Below are 21420 nucleotides of genomic sequence, written 5' to 3'. Positions count from 1 at the left end.
CCCAGCTCACCGGCGTTGGTTTCAGATGATCATGTCCTTGATCCTGATACTTTTAGCTGCTTTAAGGATGCTTATGTTAGCATGCCAGTCCTCCCAACTGATGCTAAGAATCCATCTCAAACAGCATTGATGATACTTCTCAAAGGTCTTGAGATATCATCTACATGTAGTCCAAGTTTTGAAGCCACGTAGGAGAGTCTGTGTATATAAGGGAGCTTAAAGTTTAACTTGTCAGCATTTCTGAACCCATCTTTTCTTTTAAACCTGCAAGAGTGAGAGTTTCTGGAAAAACAGTGGGAATTTGTTTACCTTGTAAGAGTTTGGACAGAATGAATAGTGAAAAGTATTAACTTGCTATTGGTTCAAAAAAATGAAAAATTGATTGAAATCCTAGTTTAAGTTAAATGTAAGAAACAGTTTCTCCTAGAGAAAGGAGTTAGTGTAGAACTATAAGATGTAGGTTATGTGAGTAAAAGGGCTCAGTTTGAAAGTGCTAGGCCAGAAATGTTTGGATAAAACCCTGAAGAGATTATTTGAATGTAAGAATGTTTAAGCTTGGTTGTCAATTAAAAAAACTAGCAAACTCTAAAGATTAGGAACTGCAAAAAATAATCAAGTCAAATCTATAGTTGTGACAGAGAAGAGAACTCTGTCTGCTGTTTGACTACTGTAAAGTGATAGTGTAAGGATAATTGAGATTATACTTTACTACGTGTTTGAAAAGCCTTGAAATTGTGTTTTGTGTAAACAGTTTGGTTTATTCTATTTTACCTTTATTTCTTTTGTGTAATGAACTTCTGTTTTATTGCTAAATTCAGATATGCAGCATTGCGTGATTGTGTTTCAGTGAAAGGCCACCTCAGTTATTTAAAAAAACACATAATCTATCAAGCCAGATTTCAGACTAGGATCTGACTGACAGTAACATCATCTGGGATTATAATACTAATAGTGGGATAGCAATGCATGCAATTAGGACAGAAACCACTTAATAGTGAGAATTTGAAGTTGTCATTTAAGCTTATGGGGAATTCAGGAAGTAGTTACTTGAAATTGAAACCCCAATTTATTTTCATTCTCTCAGCTTTTTTTTTAGTATTCTCACGATTCCCATCTACTAAACAAGTAAAGAACATCTACTAAACAAGATACTAAACAAGTATTTTGCATCAGTGTTTATAGAAGCTAGAGAACTTGAGGAACTAAATAGCAAAGTCTTGAAAAATGTCTATATTGCAGAGGAGGAGGTGCTGGACATCTTAAAACACTTAAAGATGAAATAAATCCCTGGGACCTAATCAGGAGTAATCTCAAACTCTGCAGAAAGCTAGGGAAGTGATTGCTTGGTCCCTTGCTGAGATATCTGTATCATAAATTGCTACAGGTGAAGTGCTGAAAGACTGGAGGTTGTCTAACATGGTGCCACTATTTTTAAAAGTTGATAAGGAAACAATGAGGAACTATAGACTAGTGAACCTGACATCGGTGGTGGGCAAGTTGTTCGAGAGGATCCTGAGACAGGATTTACATATATTTGGGAAAGACAAGGACTGATTGGGGATTGTCAACATGGCTTTGTGCATGGGAAACTGTGTCTCACTAACTTGATTAAGTATTTTGAAGACATAATGAAGTAGATTGATGAAAGCAGAGCAGTGGACGTGATCTAGATGGACTTCAGTAAGGCGTTTGACAAGGTTCCACATGGTAAACTGGTTAACAATGTTAGATCTCATGGAACATAGGGAAAGGTTCAGAAAAGATTTACAAGGATGTTGCCAGGGTTGGAGGATCTGAGCTACAGGGAGAGGCTGAACGGGCTGGGGCTGTTTTCGCTGGAGCATTGGAGGCTGAGGGGTGACCTTATAGAGGTTTACAAAATTATGAGGGGCATGGATAGGATAAATAGACAAAGTCTTTTCCCTGGGGTCGGGGAGTCCAGAACTAGAGGGCATAGGTTTAGGGTGAGAGGGGAAAGATATAAAAGAGACCTAAGTGGCAACTTCTTCACGCAGAGGGTGGTATGTGTATGGAATGAGCTGCCAGAGGATGTGGTGGAGGCTGGTACAATTGCAAAGTTTAAGAGGCATTTGGATGGGTATATGAATAGGAAGGGTTTGGAGGGATATGGGCCGGGTGCTGGCAGGTGGGACTAGATTGGGTTGGGATGTGAGCTAGATTGGGTTGGGATGTCTGGTTGGCGTGGACTGGTTGGACCGAAAGGTCTGTTTCTATGCTGTACATTTCTATGACTCTATGAACTAGCCATTTGGATACAGAACTGGATTGAAGGTAGAAGACAGACGATGGTAGAGGGTTGTCTTTCAGGCTGGAGGCCTGTGACCAGTGGAGTGTCACAAGGATTAGTGCTGGGTCCACTACTTTTCGTCATTCATATAAACGATTTGGATGTGCACATAGGAGATATGATTAGTAAGTTTGCAGATGACACCAAAATTGGAGGTGTAGTGGACAGCGAAAATGGTTACTTAGAGTACAATGGGTTCTGGATCAGATGGGCTGACAGGCTGAGAAGTGACAGATAGAGTTTAATTTAGCTAAATGGGAGGTGCTGCATTTTGGAAATGCAAATCAGGGCAGCACTTATACACTTAATGGTAATGTCTTGTAGAGTGTTGCTGAACAAAGAGACCTTGGAGTGCAGGTTCATAGTTCCTTGAAAGTGGAGTTGCAGGTAAACAGGATAGTGAAGAAGGAGTTTGGTATGCTTGCCTTTACTGGTCAGTGCATAAGAGTTGGAAGGTCATGTTGCAGCTATACAGGACGTTGGTTAGGCCACTTTTCGCCTCCCTGCTATATGAAGGATGCTGTGAAACTTGAAAGAGTTCAGAAAAGGTTTACAAGGATGTTGCCAGGATTGGAGGGCTTGCGCTATAGGGAGAGGCTGAATAGGCTGGGGTTATTTTCCCTGGAGCATCGGAGGCTGAGCGGTGACATTACAGAAGTTTATAAAATCATGAGGGCAAGGGTACGATGAATAGCCAAGCTCTTTTCTCCAGTGTCGGGGTGTCCAAAACTAGAGACCGTAGGTTTAGAGGGAGAGGGGAAAGACTTAAAAGGGACTTAAGGGACAACTTTTTCACACAGAGTGTGGTGCGTGTATAGAATGAGCTGTCAGAGGAAGTGGTGAAGATTGATACAATTACAACATTTAAAAGTCATCTGGATGGGTACATGAATTGGAAAAGTTTCGAGGGATGTGGGCCAAATGCTGACAAATGGGACTAGGTTACTTTGGCATCTCTGATTGGCATGGACAAGTTGGACTGAAGGGTCTGTTTCTATGCTGTCCAGCTTTATGCCTCTGACTCTACTATGTTTTATAATATTACATACTGAGATTAACACTACCTTCACAAATTGAAACAGAGGAATATTTTTCTTAATAATGTTCTCTAGAATATATTTTGATAACATTTTCATAACCTGTATTTCTTCTCAAAGGCACAAGAAGTACAAGCAGAAATTGCAAATCAATTTTCCAGGAGACGACAACAAATCCAAAAAATACAATATGAAAAGCAAAGAAGGCAGCAAGAGGTCAGTTATTGTTTTAACTATCAAGTGTCTGTGTGTCTGGTTTTACAGCTAAATGTCTGCAATGCAGTAGATAGAAATCAGGGTGGTTGCTCAGTTCTCTCAGATGCATTGTCATCATTTTAGGAATAGCATACAAGTACAAGATTAATCTTCCTTGTCAGCTAGCCCCAATTTAAGTGATAGAAAGTCTATACACAATAATGCTAGTCACAGTAGCAAGTTAAAGAGTAATGTTTTTGACTATATAAAGATATGTAATGGATTTTAGGAAACAGAAGAAGGATGGACAGGAATATCTATGAGACTGGAGGTGGATAAGCTGCAGTGTTGAGCACTGGTATGAAGGAGGTAGACCAGATTTGGTAGTAGGTCTGATGATAATGGCAGAAGGATTTCAGGTGGAGCAAAAGGTCTGAGCAGCTGAAAGCAGGTGGTGGGCAGACCTATCTGGAACAAGTTCAAGTCAAAGCTGAATTATTGAAAATTGACCATGGACCATATTGAGAAAACAGTAGTAATGTAGAGACCAGGCTAATGCCCTGGGGTCATATTCCAATCCTAATGTGAATTCAGTAGTTAAAAAAAACTGCAATAAAAATCTGGTGCAATTGAGCCATATAACTGCCAAATGGGTGGAAGGGCAGAGGGCCCTCTTTCTGTGCTGTAAAAACTGGATGACCAGGAAATAAGCTACTTTTACACTAGTTATCCAGAATTGATGCTAAAATTCAGAAAGGTAAATATAGGCAGTCCCTAGTTTAAAAATTGTCAGATTATTGAATGCTTGTACATATAGAATTTATGAGTAAGACACTGCTTGATTAGGGACAGCCAGCACGGATTTGTGAGGGGTAGGTCTTGCCTTACGAGTCTTATTGAATACTTTGAGGAGGTGACCAAGCATGCGGATAAGGATAGAGCAGTGGATGTAGTGTACATGGATTTTAGTAAGGCATTTGATAAGGTTCCCCATGGTAGGCTTATGCGGAAAGTCAGGAGGCATGAGATAGTGGGAAGTTTGGCCAGTTGGATAGAGAACTGGCTAACCGGTTGAAGTCAGAGAGTGGTAGTAGATGGTAAATATTCAGCCTGGAGCCCAGTTACAAGTGGAGTTCCGCAGGGATCAGTTCTGGGTCCTCTGCTGTTTGTAATTTTTATTAATGACTTGGAAGAGGGAGTCGAAGGGTGGGTCAGTAAATTTGCAGACAATACGAAGATTAGTGGAGTTGTGGATAGTGAGGAGGGCTGTTGTCGGCTGCAAAGGGACTTAGATATGATGCAGAGCTGGGCTGAGGAGTGGCAGATGGAGTTCAACCCTGTCAAGTGTGAGGTTGTCCATTTTGGAAGGACAAATAAGAATGCGGAATACAGGGTTAACGGTAGGGTTCTTAGTAAGGTGGAGGAGCAGAGGGATCTTGGGGTCTATGTTCATAGATCTTTGAAAGTTGCCACTCAGGTGGATAGAGCTTGTAAGAAGGCCTATGGTGTACTAGCGTTCATTAGCAGAGGGATTGAATTCAAGAGTTGTGAGGTGAAGTTGCAGTTGTATAGGACCTTGGTAAGGCCACATTTGGAGTACTGTGTGCAATTCTGGTCGCCTCATTTTAGGAAAGATATGGAAGCTTTGGAGAGGGTGCAGAGGAGATTTACCAGGATGTTGCCTGGAATGGAGAATAGGTTGTACGAGGATAAGTTGAGAGTGCTAGGCCTTTTCTCATTGGAACAGTGAAGGATGAGGGGTGACTTGATAGAGGTTTGTTTATAAGATGATCAGGGGAATAGATAGAGTAGACATTCAGAGACTTTTTCCCCGGGTACAACAGAGTGTTACAAAGGGACATAAATTTAAGGTGAAGGGTGGAAGGTATAGGGGGGATGTCAGGGGTAGGTTCTTTACCCAGAGAGTGGTGGGGGCATGGAATGCGCTGCCTGTGGGACTGGCAGAGTCAGAATCATTGGTGACCTTTAAGCGGCAATTGGATAGGTACATGGATAGGTGCTTAAGCTAGGACAAATGTTTGGCACAACATCGTGGGCCGAAGGGCCTGTTCTGTGCTGTATTGTTCTATGTTCTATGTTCTATGTGAATGTGATCCCAGACAGGGATATAATTCTAATATATAAGGCTTTCCTGTCCTTAAAGGTGGCTACTTTAAATTGTCTTGAATTGTGTTTTGACTTCTGTACAAATTGACTTGCAAACATCTCAAGAATGGAACCTGTTCATAATCCAGGGACTGCCTGTCGGGTGAATTCTACTGAATCAGAAACATATTGCACAATTGTTTCTACATTAAACTGTTCTGGAATAAAAAGAAGCCAATAATTAACAGTTCCATTCCTCAGCTTAGCAACAGACTAAAGCAGATTTTCTTATGATTTAGGAATTAGCCTAAAATAAACTTTGTATAGAATATACCATTCAGCAGCAGGTCATTAGCCCAGCTAGTCTAAACTAGCATTTGTGCTTTCCATGAATGTTCTCCCATTTCATCTATTTCATTTTATCCCTTTGACATATCTGTTTTCTCTGAGCTATTTGGTGCAACCATTTCTGGAGCAGCAAATTCCACTTTCTCCTATTTCCCTACTGGATTTATTAGCAAACATCTTGTATTTATGACCTCAGTTTGTATTTTCCCACAAGTGGAAATATTCTCTTCACATCCATTTGCCCAACCCATTTATAATTTATATAATTTATTTGGTCTTCTCTCAGCTTTTCAAAAGGGAAAAAAAACTCTTTAAATTGGTCCCTACAACTAATCTTTCACCTTGAGTACCTTCTTCGTAAATTGCTTTTGCACTTTCTTCAGTGGCCTTTTTAATAGTGCGACCACAGTAGTTTTGACATGAACATAACTTGAGGACTTTCGATTTTAATTCTGTAGAAATAAATTCCAGTGCTTTGTTTACAGTTTTCGTCGATTTGCTGGTCTATGGCACTATTTTAATGAATTGTTTACATGCATCCTGAGATCTCTTAGCTCTTGAACACCATTCAGTCTCTTACTTTAAAAATGTAGCCATTTTTTCTGTTTTTTTTCTCCTAAAGTTCATTGCCTCACCTTTATCAATGTTCATGTTTATTTGCTCTTTAGACTGCAATTTATCTACTGTCTTCTTTTACTCTGTTGTATTCTCCCTCAGTATTAGTTACACTACTCTGTACATGTCCCTTCTTCACTAGTTTTGGTGTCATTTGCAAATTTTAGCTGTGCTCATGTTGAGTTACTGAAGCCCAAGCCCATGTCATTGACATAAATCTTGAATGACCATGATTCCAGCACAGATGGATGGAAGTCAACTCATGGATTCTACATCCCTGTGAATAATTACTCTTTAATCCTACTCACTGCTTTCTAACTTTATTTTAAAGAGAGTTTTACTATCTGTTCAGTTTTTTGTCTTCTTGCTCCATATATTCTATTTTTTATCAGAACCATACTATGCTACCATATGTGATGCTATCAAAGGCTTTTTAAAAGTGCAAATAAATGACTTTTAATGCTTGATGCAGTTAGCTCTTTAACAAATTAGGTCAGATATACATGAGATCAGGTAGCATCCGAGGAGCAGGAAAATCGATGTTTCGGGCAGCAGCCCTTTTCCAGCACTACTCTAATCTTGACTGATTTCCAGTATCTGCAGTCCTCACTTTCGCCTAGTTAGCCTTTGAAATCCACATTGATACTTTATTATATTTGCTGCCATTAGATGATGTTTTCTCACTACTTTTGGAAAGAGTTAATGTGCTTCATGCGTCTGGTCTGTAGATCCCAGGATTTGTTCATTCTTCCTTTTCCTATTTTATGGATCAATATTTAACTATCCACTGGTCTCTGTAATTATGTTCTATGATTTTTTTTGTATTTTTAAATAGTGCCTCAACTATATACTTTTCCTGCGTGCATACTATCTAGATCTAGGATCTTGTCCTTTTTCAGTATTGGAACCATATTCTTCAACAACGTTTTATGCAGAACTTATTAGCGATACATGGGATACACAGAATTCAAATCTATAACATTGGCAAAAGTACAATAATTTCCTATCTTTACCCTCAGTGTCTGAGATGCAAACATGTTATAACCCTGCAGTAAAGCTGAGAGAACCTGTTTAATCCAACTCGTCCCTGCCGACCAGATGTCCTAACCTAATTTAGTCCCATTTGCTAGCACTAGGCCCATATCCCTCTAAACACTTCCCAATCATATGCCTTTGAAATGCTGTAATTGTATCAGCCTCCACCACTTCCTCTGGCAGCTCATTCTATACATGTACAACCCTCTGCATGAAAAAGGCCCTTAGGTCCCTTTTATATCTTTCCTCTCAGCCTAAACCCATGCCCTCGAGTTCTGGACTACACCACCTCAGGGAAAAGACTTTGTCTATTTATCCAATCCATTACCCTCATGATTTTATAAACCTCTGTAAGGTCACCTCTCAACCTCCAACGATCTGGGGAAAACAGCCCCAGCCTGTTTAGCCTCTCCCTATAGCTCAAATCCTCCAACCCTGGTGATATCCTTGTAAATCTTTTCTGAACCCTTTCAAGTTTCACAACATCCTTCTGATAGGAAGGAGACCAGAATTGCAAGCAATATTCTAACAGTGACCTAACCAATGTCCTGTACAGCTGCAACATGACCTCCCAACTCCTATACTTAATGCTGTGACCAATAAAGGAAAGCATACCAAATGCCTTCTTCACTATCCCACCTACCTGCAACTCTACTTTCAGGGAACTATGAACCTGCACTCCAAGGTCTCTTTGTTCACCAACACTCCCTAGGACCTTACCATCAAGTGTATAAGTCCTGCTAAGATTTGCTTTTCCATTGCTCACATTTATCTAAACTCCATTGAAAAGGAACTATGAACCTGCACTCCAAGGTCTCTTTGTTCAGCAACACTCCTTAGGACCTTACCATTAAGTGTATAAATCCTACGAAGATTTGCTTTCCCAAAATGCAGCATCTCCCACATTTATCTGAGTTAAACTCCATTTGCCACTTCTCAGCCCATTGGTCCATCTGATCAAGGTCCTGTTGTAATCTGAGGTAACCTTCTTCGCTGTCCACTACACTTCTAATTCCGGTGTAATCTACAAACTTCCTAACTATACCTCCAAGTTCACATCCAAATCATTTATATAAATGATGAAAAGTAGTGGACCCAGCACCGATCCTTGGTCCTTGTGGCACACCACTGGTCACAGGCCTTCACCCTCTGTCCTCTACCTTTGAGCCAGTTTTGTATTCAAATGGCTAGTTCTCCCTGTATTCCATGAGATCTAACCTTGCTCACCAGTCTACCATGGGGACCCTTGTTGAACGCCTTACTGAAGTCCATATAAATCACATCTACCATTCAGCCCTCATTAATCCTCTTTGTTACTTAGAGTCATAGAGATGTACAGCATGGAAACAGACCTTTCGGTCCAACCCGTCCATGCTGACCAGATAGCCCAACCAAATCTAGTCCCACCTGCCAGCACCCGGCCCATATACCTCTAAACCCTTCCTATTCATATACCCGTCCAAATGCCTTTTAAATGTTGCAATTGTACCAGCCTCCACCACTTCCTCTGGCAGCTCATTTCATGCACTTACCACCCTCTACATGAAAAAGTTGCCCCTTAGGTCCCTTTTATATCTTTCCCCTCTCACCCTAAACCTATGCCCTCTAGTTCTGGAATCAAGTTCATGAGACATGATTTCCCATGCACAAAGCCATGCTGATGATCCCTAATCAGTCCTTGCCTTTCCAAATACATTTAAATCCTGTCCCTAAGGACTGCCTCCAACAACTTGCCCACCACTGATGTCAGGCTTACTGGTCTATAGTTTCCTGGCTTTTCCTTACCAACTTTCTTAAATAGTGGCACTACGTTAGTCAACCTCCAATCTTCCAGCACCTCAGCTGTGACTAACAATGATCCAAATATCTCAGCAAGGAGCCCAGTAATCACTTCCCTAGCTTCTTACAGAGGTCTAGGGTACACCTGATCAGATCCTGGAGATTTGTCCACTTTTATGTGTTTCAAGACATCCAGCACATCCTATTCTGTAATATGAACATTTTTCAAGATGCTACCATCTATTTACCCACATTCTACATCTTCCATGTCCTTCTCCCCAGTAAACACTGATGCAAAATACTTGTTTAGTATCTCCCCCATCTCCTGCAGTTCCACACATAGGCTACCTTGCTGATCTTTAAGGGTCCCTATTCTCTCCCTAGTTATCCTTTTGTCCTTAATGTTCTTAATGTCTTCATAAAGTCCCTATTTGCCAAAGCTATCTCCTGTCCCCTTTTTGCCCTCCTGTGTTCACTCTTAAATATACTCCTACAGCCCTTATACTCTTCTGAGGATTCACTCGATCTATCCTGTCTATACTTGGCATATGCTTCCTTCTTTTTCTTCACCAAAACCTCAGTTTCTTTAGTCATCCAGCGTCCCTATACCTACCAGCCTTTCCTTTCATCCTAACAGGAATATACTGTGTTTGGACTCACATTATCTCATTTTTGAAGGTTTCCCATGCCCCCCAGTCAGCTTTTGAAAGTTATTGCCTAATACCGTCAAAGTTAGTCTTCCTCCAATATAGAACTTCAACTTTTAGATCTGGACTATCCTTTTCCATCACTATTTTAAAACTAATAGAATTATGGTCGCTGGCCCCAAAATGCTCCCCTCGACACCTCAGTCACCTGCCCTGCCTTATTTCCCAAGAGTAGGTCAAGTTTTGTACCTTCTCTAGTACGTACATCCATATATTGAATCAGAAAATTGTCTTGTACACACTTAACAAATTCGTCTCCATCTAAACCCTTAACACTGTGGTAGCCCCAGTCTGTTTAGAAAGTTAAAATCCCCTACAATAACTACCCTATTATTCTTACAGATAACTGAGATCTCCTTACAAATTTGTTTCTCAATTTCCCCGTGACTGTTAGGGGGTTTATAATACAATCCCAATAAGATGATCATCCCTTTCTTATTTCTCAGTTCTACCCAAATAACTTCCCTGAATGTGTTCCCAGGAATATCCTTCTTAAGTACAGCAGGAATGCTAAACCTTATCAAAAACGTCCCTCCCCCTCCTCTCTGCAGCCCCCCCCCCCCCCGCCGCCAGCTTTCAATCCTTCCTATAGTTTTGTATCCTGGAACATTAAGCTGCCAGTCCTGCCCATCCCTGAGCCATGTTTCTATAATTGCTATGATATCCCAGTCCATGTTCCTAACCATGCCCTGTGTTCATCTGCCTTACCTGTCAGGCCTCTTGCATTGAAGTAAATGCAGTTTAATGTATCAGTCTGACCTTGTTCTCTGCTTTGTTCCTGCCTGTCTTGACTGCTTGACCTGCTTTTTTTCCCAAATGTACCAGTCTCAGATTGACCTCTATCCTCACTATCTCCTTGGGTAATTCCCCCCACCGGCCACCCTAATAGCTTACATCCTCCCGAGCATCTCTAGCAAATCTCCCTGCCTGTACATTAGACCCCTTCCAATTCAGGTGTAATCCATCCTTCTTGTACAGGTCACTTCTACACCAGAAGAGATTCCTATGTAACATAACCTTTAAGTTTTGATTCACTTTGTAATCTTATTTTTTTGCCTAAGGTTTGTATTCAGCTTCCAACATAAAGTTTTATTGAATATTTTTTCACAATCGAATGAAATTATTGATCATGGTTTTACTTGTTTCTTTACAGGCAATCCACCTGCAGGAACAGACAGAACTGAAGAGGAATCTTGCCCTAGAGACTGGCAATAGTAACGAGAAAATAAAGGATGTCGGAGCTAAAAAAGCAAGGGAAGCAGCACAAAATAACAGTCATCAAGATCAATGCTATATTGCAATAGCACATGATGAAACATTCAGTAAAGATGATGGTAACTAAGTTATTCTTTGGATTAACTGTAAAGATGCTGATGAATTATTAAAAAGAAGAATTCTGGGCCTAACTGTCATCAGGCCTAACTTTCCATTTTGAAGAGCTTGACATTTTTCAAGTCATGATTCAAAATATTTTGTGTTTACAGAAATGTATTTTGAATAATATTTTCTATTAATATTAGACCATTTTCCTACTTCCAAACTGTGGGTCATTTTGGGGGGCTAATTTATCTATTTATCTGTACATAAAAAGGGTTTGCATGTCCATGAATACAAAGCACATCTCCTCACACATATATAATCTTTTGACAAATACAGCAGTCAAAACAAATATTGAGGTGAATGTAATTCTTCCTACAGAAGCACAAGACTTTTGAAAACCACATAATTTGAAATGTGATCAAATTTGAACAACTTTTCAAGTTCAGGTTCACTTCTAGGAATAAGTTGTCTTTGGTGTGAGCAGGTCATCATCCTGGATCTGAGATTTCAAAATCTGTAGCTACATGGCCTCTAACCCTGCTGTCCTTCTGTAGTTCTTTGGTTCACATTGGTGAGAAATTAGGCCATTATTGTTTAGTTTTCATTTTTCATTCCTCAAAATTACTTTGTGGCCTGTCTTAATACCAATACAATGCACTACAGAACAGAAACAGGCCTATTGGCCCACTAAGCCGCGCCGATTCCTACTCCTTATTTAGATCCATTATCTATTGCCCATTCACAGTTTGTATTCCTCTGTTTACCTTCTGTTCATGTGTGCATCAAGATATGACTTAAAAGTTGCGAACATTGCTTCCACTATCTCCATTTGCAGTGCATCCCAGACACCCTCGAACCTCTGTGTGAAAAATGTTCCTTGCACTTCTCCGCTAAACCTTTCCCCTTTCACCTTGAACCTGTGCCCTCTTGAAGTTGACCTTTCCACCCTGGTAAGAAGCCTCAGACTATCCACCATATCTGTGCCTTAATTTTGTGGATGTCTATCTGGTCCCGCCGAGCCTCCATCTTTCCATTAAAAACAATCTGAGTCTATCCAAACTTTCCTCATTACCAAAACCCTCGAGAGCAGGCAACATCCTGATAAACTTTCTCTGCACCTTCTCCAAAGCATCCACAACCTTCTGGTAGTGTGGTGACCACAACTGCATGCAATATTCTAAATATGGCCTAACTAATGTTTTATACAGCTGTATCATTCAGTGTCCTGGCCCACGAAGGTAAGTGTGCTGTATGCCTTCTTGACCACCGAACCTACTTGCGTTGCCACTTTCAGGGATCTGTGGATCTGTACGCCAGATCCCTCTGTATCCCAATACTCCTAAGGGTTCTGCCATTTATTGTATAATTCATACCTGAATTTGATTTTCCAAAGTTTATCACCTTGCATTTGTCAGGATTAAACTCCAGCTGTCATTTCTCTGCCCAAATCTGTAATCTGTCTATATCCCACTGTATCCTTTGACAATCCTCCTCACTACCTGCAACTCTGCCAATTTTGATGTCATCGGCAAACTCACTAATCAGACCACCTACGTTTTCCTCCAGACCATTTATATACATTACAACAACAAAGGCCCCAGCACTGATCCGTCCGGATACCACTAATTACTTATCTCCATTCCAGAAAGTTCCCTTCCACTGCTGTTCTCTGTCTTCTATCGCCATTAATATTTTATATCCATCTAGCCAGCTCATCCTGGATTTCATGAGACTATCTTTTGTACCAGCCTGCCATGAGGTACCTTATCCATTACCTTATTTAAAGTCCATGTAGACAACATCCATGGCCTTCCCTCATCAATCATTCTCATCATCTCCTCAAAAAACTCAATCAAGTTGGTGAGACATGACTATGACCCCTATCACGAACAAGTCCATTCACTTCCAAATGTGAATAAATCCTGTCTCTCGGTATCTCCTCCAATAGCTTCCCCACTACAGACATCAGGCTCACTGGCCTGTAACTACCTGGATTAACTCTTTAAATAGGATTATTTCCTTTGAAAGTTGATGGGTAATCAACCTAAGTATTATGCAGGATGGCAGTGGTAAATGCTGGGCTGAGATCATTAGATCAAAGTAGAAATAGATGGTCGTATTACAGAGAAAGAATTGACACAGAATGAAAATCATTCAAACAAGTGTTCTTTGCTTCATATCAAGTGTTGAAGAATTAGACTGAGAGGGCTGAACCTTAAATTTTTATTTGCAAAGTCCAAGTTGCACCAAGGATTTTGGAGGACCTCCTGCTGTAAGGCCGAGAGAGTTTTTTCGCTGTAACTAACCTCACTAACCTCATTGAATACCTCCACTGCCCCTATGGCTTTCTGCTTCCATCTCAATGTGTTGGTGATCTCCCAAATCTTTAAATCCCCTTCCTGATTGTTTTTCCTGTGAACCCTGTAGGCATCACAACTCCCAGATTGGTCCACTAACAAGGTGCTTAACAAACAATAATCCTCTTTAATTGGCAATTCGTCACTACCTGGTGAGGGACTTGGAATACCAAGAGCATAAAAGATGAGGTGAGGGCCCTTATGGTGTAGTGGTAGTGTCCCTATCTCTACATTAGGAGTCTGGGATCAAGTCCCATCTGGTCTAGAGGTATGTAGTAATAAACCTAAATATATAACAGATGGAAGCCAAATACTCCTAACTTCAAAATTGGCCTCACTGATTACTCATTCGATTTTGCCATAAATTTTCTCATATTCCAAGCACTCAGACCCCTTTCAGATTCTGCCCATAGAAGTTACTGGCTAGAACTTAGCCATTAACCCCATTGTTTGTGTTTGTGGGCTAATTCTTCAATTAAATTATCTGTTCTAATCCTAGTTTGGCCTGTTCTTTGTATCATTTCATACTTTCCATTTTCAAATACTGATCCAATCGACTTATAAATGCTGCTCAGTTACAACTAATAATAAACCATTCCATGTTCAATGTTCCCCTCCATGGAGTATAGTCTTTCAACATTTTACAAATGATAATCCTGAATGTATTTCATTGTGATGGTTTTTGCAACCATGAAAATAATATTTTTCTCTTTAACATATTAACAATGATAACGGGTTTAACATTTTTAATTGGTTTGCCCCTGAATATTTTCTATTCCAATCAGAAGATCCACTACCTTTGAGGATGACCTCTCATTCATGGAATCAGTTTATCATACATAGATATACAGATCCTTTGGTTGTGGGTTGTCTTGCTCTGTCTGTTCTATGTTACACCTGTTGTTTTAGTAATAATGCTAAAAGAGTAATAATTGTAGCTTCATCAGGTTGCCACTTAACTTTTAGCTAAGCCCAGTAATGCTCCTGATGTCAGAACAAATTACTGCAGATACTGGAATCATTACTGAAAACAAAAGATGCTGGAGATCACAACAGGTCAGGCAGCATCCATGGAGAGAGAGCAAGCTGACGTTTCGAGTCCAGATGACTCTTCACCAGATGCTGTCTGACCTGCTGTGATTTCCACCATTATTGGTTTTCAGTACTGCTCCTGATGTGTTCTCCTACAATCCTCACAGATCCAGAGTTGATCTGCTTTGACAACAGTGGTAGAGTGAGGGATATACTGGACTGTGAGATTATAGATTGTGGCTGAATACAATTCATTTGCTGATGGTAGTTCACAGTGCCTCATAAATTCCCAGTTTTGAGCTATGAGAATGCCTCCGAACATGATAGAGAAAATGCTCAGTATGAAGATGGGATTTGGTCTCAACAAGGAGTGTGTGACAGTTATTCCTACCAATATCAGCATGGACAGATGCATCTAGCAGGTAGATGGATGAGGATGCATCACCAGAGGAATCAACAGCTTGATCAGCAGTGGAGCTATGGACTCACTCTTGAACATAAAATCACCCACTAATTACATTCATTGAACTAAAACAGAACTGCAGATGTTGGAGATCTGAAACTAAAACAGAAATTGCTGGTGAAACTCAGCAGATCTGATAGCATCTGTGGAGAGAAAGCAGAGTTAATATTTCAAGTCTGGTGAATCTTCATCAAAAGTACATTCAACGTCTTTGCTACTCTAGTTGCTTCTTCCAAGTGGTGTTCAACATGGAGGACTAATGATTCATTACCTGAGAGGGTGCAGTAAACTTGCTGATATTTAACCTGATCCAGTCAATTTTGAGTACAGGCAGTGCTACTCACTCCCAACCTGTTGTGGGCCCATCTTGCCAGTGGGACAGGACATAACCAGGAATGATGCAACTGCTGTCTCACCTGGGTTCAATTCCCACCTCAGGCAACTGTGTGGAGTTTGCACATTCTCCCCGTGTCTGTGTGGGTTTCCTCTGGGTGCTCTGGTTTCCTCCCATAGTCCAAAGATGTGCAGGTCTTGCAAATTGGCCATGCTAAATTGCCCGTAGTGTTGGGTGAAGGGTTAAATGTAGGGGTATGGGTGGGTTGCACTTCGGTGTGGACTTGTTGGGCCGAAGGGCCTGTTTCCACACTGTAAGTAATCTAATCTAATCTAATCTAAGGTATGAGCTAGTGAGTGTGAATATGTTGCTTGACTCGCCCGTAGGACATCTGCCCCTATTTTGACACAGGTCTCCAGATATTTCTTTGTTAAAAGGGTTGACTGAACTTGTTATGTCTTTGTCATTTCTGGCACCTACGTCCTTGGTGTGTTCCATTTTATTCCTTTTTGATTTTTCTATGGTGATTTGATACAACTGAATGGCTTGCTTAGCATTTGACAGTGAACCATAATACGATGCATCTGGAATCATATGTCGACCAGACAGGGTAAATTAGGCATTATTAAACTAGATGTTTTGTTCTACAATATTCCAGTAAGTTCAAGGTCATCATTACTAAGACTATGCTTTTGAATTCCAGACGTATTAATTATGAATTGAATTTAAAGTCACCTGACAAGGTGGGATTTGAACTCCTCTCAAAAGAGCTTTAGTTTGGATATCTGGATCACTAGAGCAGTAACATCAGCACCTAAATGCCACCTAACCACTTGCTTTTCTAAATTTGGCATCAATTTGATTTTAAAGTATATTCATTGCTTCAAAGTAAAACGTGGAATTTCATTTGCCTTTATTCATTTTTTTTCAACTTCGGTTCTAAAGTTGCAAGTGCAAGATATAAGCAGACTTCAAGCCCTGAAGTAGAGCGTAGGAATGGTTGAATGTCAAGATGATCTGGTTAGAAGGCCTGTTTCATTGAAATTAGATTAGATTAGATTAGATTCCCTGCAGTGTGGAAACAGGCCCTTCGGCCCAACCAGTCCACACCAACCTTCTGAAGAGTAACCCACCCAGACCCACTTCCCTCTGACTAATGCACCTAACGCTATGGGCAATTTAGCATGGCCAATTCACCTGACCTGCACATCTTTGGACTGTGGGAGGAAACCAGAGTACCTGGAGGAAACCCACGCAGACACGGGGAGAATGTGCAAACTCATTTCTTTGTTAAGTTATAAGATTCTACGTCCTGAAGACCACACTACTTACATCCTCATCAACCCCTCATGGTCCTCCATGCTAACTCATTCAAACTCAAATCCCCATATACCAGCATGGACCCTCCTCTTTATGCCAACTCATGCCATTCACCCTCTCCCTACCCCATTGCCCTTTATGCCATCATGCAAACACACCCTGTATCCACCTTGGTCAGCCTTCATGAGCTATGCCAAGGTGAAATTAAATTCAGTTTTAAAAATATAATATAGCTATCATTATACAGACTTGATAGCAAAAATATCTCATTTGCGAAATGCAATTCAAATCTTTAAAAAAAAGAAAATCTCAATCACTAATAGAGTCATAGAGATGTACAACATGGAAACAGACCCTTCAGTCCAACCCATCCACGCCGACCAGATATCCCAACCCAATCTAGTCCCACCTGCCAGCACCCGGCCCATATTCCTCCAAACCCTTCCTATTCATATACCCATCCAAATGCCTCTTAAATGTTGCAATTGTACCAGCCTCCACCACATCCTCTGGCAGCTAATTCCATACACTTACCACCCTCTGCATGAAAAAGTTGCCCCTTCGGTCTCTTTTATCTTTTTCTTTTATAATCTCACCATAAACCTATGCCCTCTAGTTCTGGACTCCCCGACCCCAGGGAAAAGAAAAGACTTATTTACCCTATCCATGCCCCTCATAATTTTGTAAATCTCTATACGGTCACCCCTCAGCCTCTGATGCTCAGGGAAAACAGCCCCAGCCTGTTCAGCCTCTCCCTGTAGCTCAGATCCTCCAACCCTGGCAACATACTTGTAGATATTTTCTGAACCCTTTCAAGTTTCACAACATCTTTCCGATAGGAAGGAGACCAAAATTGCACACAATATTCCAACAGTGGCCTAACCAATTTCCTGTACAGCCACAACATGACCTCCCAACTCCTGTACTCAATACTCTGACCAATAAAGGAAAGAAAATTACTGCCCGAACAAGGTTATTTTATAAAAGCAAAACAAAACCTTATGTTCATAACTCTGCAAAGACTGCTAATCCTAAATGATCTAATGCCTTAAGCAAATTGGAATCCCCTGCTGAGGTAGTTGTCCCTTTTGGAAATCAACCAAGAATTCATAAAGTGTCCTTAAGGTAATGTCAACTAACAACTACTGAAACTGCTGGTACACCACCTGAGCTGCCAATCAAAGCAATACAGCAGACTTTTATTTTCACTTTCACTCCAGCCTGTTTATCTTTCATTTACAAAGGTCTGTGGATTTAATTAACTTCAGATCTCAACAATTAATCAATTTTATCTGCCCTTCAAGAATGTTTATAATTACTCTATAATTTGAAACTCTCACACTGTTGGTTAAGGCCCTGCAACAGCCAACATAGGGTCTATCTAAACTCAGCACTATGTTCAAAAGACTCCGCTGAGTATCCTTCATGTAACAGTTTATATCCCACCTCCATTTCCCCCCTGGCAAAAATTGGAGCTCTCAGAAATGTGCTTCTACACCTGGGTACTTCTGCCATTTTTGAAGTTTATGGAGTTAGTCCTGCTTGCAAAATCCCGGTTGAAAATTTTAACATGTAGGGAAGATTTGCTTTCCCAATTTACTCCTCCTGAACTACTTATTCACACTATTCTGTTGTCTATCTGTGCCCTGTTGTCAAGATATCAGCAAATGTCTCCCTTGTGCCCAGATCATTTATATGACTAGTAAATGGGTGATTCCAGGAAAGGGATTTTGGGACATGCCAGCATTTGCATCTTGAAAATTAAAAAAAATTTCCTTATGCTCTTGGCTTTTCACTGCATGTCTACTTCTCTATTTAAGTGCCAATACTTTCTTTAACAGCTTGCCCTATGCTATTTGGATCAAGTTTCTTATGAGGCAGCTTATTAAATGCCTTCTGAGAATTCATGCAACACATCCACTATATTCCTTTCACACCCCTGTAATGTCCTCAAAAATGTGCAAGGAACTTAGTCAAGTATGATATACTCTTGACAAATCTGGGCTGTTTGTTCTCCACTAATCCAGGCCTTTAGAGTCATTCATCAATTCTATCCTTTATCATAGATTACAAAGGGATCAAAAATGCTTGACCTTTTTGGCAGAGTTATAATTCACTCGTAATTCCAGAGGGAGCATGGTGGTAAAAAAGACACAAACTTGGCTGTGGTTTGCATATGCTCAGCTGTGCCCTTCCATAGACTGCTTGACATTCATTTTTAAATTTATTCTGTGCGTCCAATGAAGCTAACATTAGGGCTGTTCTTACCCTCTTGTCCATGGCTGCTTTCCAGCATGTTCTACTTTGAGGAACTGCCCACACTAATTGGCAAGGTTTAGGCAACTGCCAACATGGCTTCTGTCTGCCTTTGTTGTTGGCACCAGGCAGGCAGGTCTCCAGCGACACTGAGCTTCCCTCCTGCTCAAATAGGCCATTTGTCAGTCTCCCAAACCTGCACTGTAAATCTGGCCTAGTGTATCTGTGCCCCAATTTTAATTTTATTTTCCAGGAATTAAACACTAGATATGGACAATGGAGCAGAAAATCTACAGCCCATTATTTAAAGGTTCAAAAGCACATCTTGTTCCATTTAAATAGAATTATGAACTATTTATGTTTTGTTTAATTCTCCTTTTTTAATTTAGATAATCCATGGAATGACTTTATTTCACCAATGCTCTTCATAAATGATAATGCGGATAATAATAACCACTTCAGGATAAGTAAACAATTTATGAAGAATCCAACAACATGGAACAATTCCAGCAACAGTTCCAGCAATGATTCCTTGGCATATTGGATGGATAATACCAGACAGTCACGGCGCAGTTTGATGAGAACTAAGACCGAACGAATCTTAGTGTTTGATGACTTCTTTGATCAGGAATTATAGTTTTTCTGTTGAACTGAACCAAGCCAAAACATTTCACAGAAACATGATAAATTGGTGGAAATAGTTGACAATCTGCTTGGAATACAGCATGGAGAACGAACAGAGATCACATAGGCAGATCAAGTAGCTGGAAGACAATCCTAATGAAAAAAAATGTTTGAGATGTCTTCACTTCAGTAACATTGACCTCACTGAAATCTGCCATTTTGCAGTGACAGCTGCACCCTCAGAGCAGGGCAAGAACAACATTATATTGACCATGAGGCGATAGAGGTTTTACTTCAGTACACCTTGACAGAATGACCATTTTTTACTGCACAGAAAGCTTTCTATAATGTTTACTGGACACTGTTCATGCCTATGGTTTGGTTTGTTTCCATGGAGTTGTTGGGTTTGTAGCACCTTTCGCTTTCCTGTTCCTTTGTACTTAGTTTTCTGTTTCTTTTATATTCCTGCATTTAATGGACTTTATGGCCACTGGAAGCTTCCTGCACCAAGGTTTTACTTACCTTTCAGTATTTCCCTTGTGAGATATTGTGTTATGAGATATTGTATTATAGATTATCTTTATTAACTCAATCACCAGCTCGCTATATTTTACTGCATTTTCACACCTTATCAGCCCTTGCTACAAGCAGTGTTTACCTCTGGATAAGGGTAGTATACAGAACAATACCATATCCATCAAGTCTCCATGAAACATTATAATATTAATCAGCCCTTACTAACCATCTCCTGGACCTGAACAGATTAAGTACCTGTTAAATACTCTTTAACTGGGCCATTATCTCTTTCAGACACTAAGCGGCATGAAATTGCATGAATGAATGAAACTCATACCGACAAATATTAAATAAATCTCACAATGCAGCTGCAGTAATCAATTTAATATCCTTTCTTCTTTTACTAACATTTACTAATTTAAAGGACAAAAGAACTAACACCTCCTGATTATGCAAGCAAACCAGACAGACACCCTTAATCCCATCAGAAGTAACATCCAGCACTTAGTATATGTTTTAACTCATCTCCTGTCTCCCAGGATAGACGCCCTTCAAATCTGTGTGTACTATAGACGAAAAATGTAACACCATGGTAATGGAATTTTGATATATGTAAGAACTGTGTGTAAAGGGGCTCTTGTACGAACTGTATTTCGGGATTCTATTGCCACCGTGAAATTGTGCTATGATTGCTGAATAAAAGAGGCGATTTTGGTCACTCATTGATTTCGGTCATTATTTGAACACAATCTCACACCCACTTCTGCTTATGAAACTTTCTTTATTCCATCAGCTGTATTGCACTTTTGAGGTGAGGTCTTCCTTAGGTTACATAGAACAAAGAACAAAGAAAATTTACAGCCCAGGAACAGGCCCTTCGGCCCTTCAAGCCTGAGCTGATCCAACTGTACTGTCTAAACCTGTCGGTCAATTCCTAAGCATTTGTATCCCTCTGCTCCCCACCTACTCATGCATCTGTCCACTCGCATCATAAGTGAATCTACCGTGCCTGCCTCTACCACCTCTGCTGGCAACACGTTCCAAACGCCCACCACCCTCTGTGTAAAG

General features: G+C 40.4%; 1 protein-coding gene across 1 annotated transcript in view; it reads left to right on the top strand.

Annotated features, from left to right (window-relative positions):
• The window catches only part of LOC140476345 (factor associated with metabolism and energy-like), a 52640-nt gene extending 31589 nt beyond the window's left edge, over positions 1-21051 (top strand). The window contains exons 4-6 of the mRNA XM_072568802.1: positions 3466-3561; positions 11284-11464; positions 19602-21051. Coding sequence (XP_072424903.1) covers positions 3466-3561; positions 11284-11464; positions 19602-19849 — 525 coding nt within the window. The 3' untranslated portion in view covers positions 19850-21051. The remainder of the gene's footprint in view (positions 1-3465; positions 3562-11283; positions 11465-19601) is intronic.
• Positions 21052-21420: the final 369 nt, after the last annotated feature.

This window comes from Chiloscyllium punctatum, chromosome 4 (genome assembly GCF_047496795.1).
Source record: "Chiloscyllium punctatum isolate Juve2018m chromosome 4, sChiPun1.3, whole genome shotgun sequence".
Taxonomy (NCBI): domain Eukaryota; kingdom Metazoa; phylum Chordata; class Chondrichthyes; order Orectolobiformes; family Hemiscylliidae; genus Chiloscyllium; species Chiloscyllium punctatum.
The sequence above is the reverse complement of the archived record's forward strand: the minus strand, read 5'-3'. Positions and strand labels throughout refer to the sequence as shown.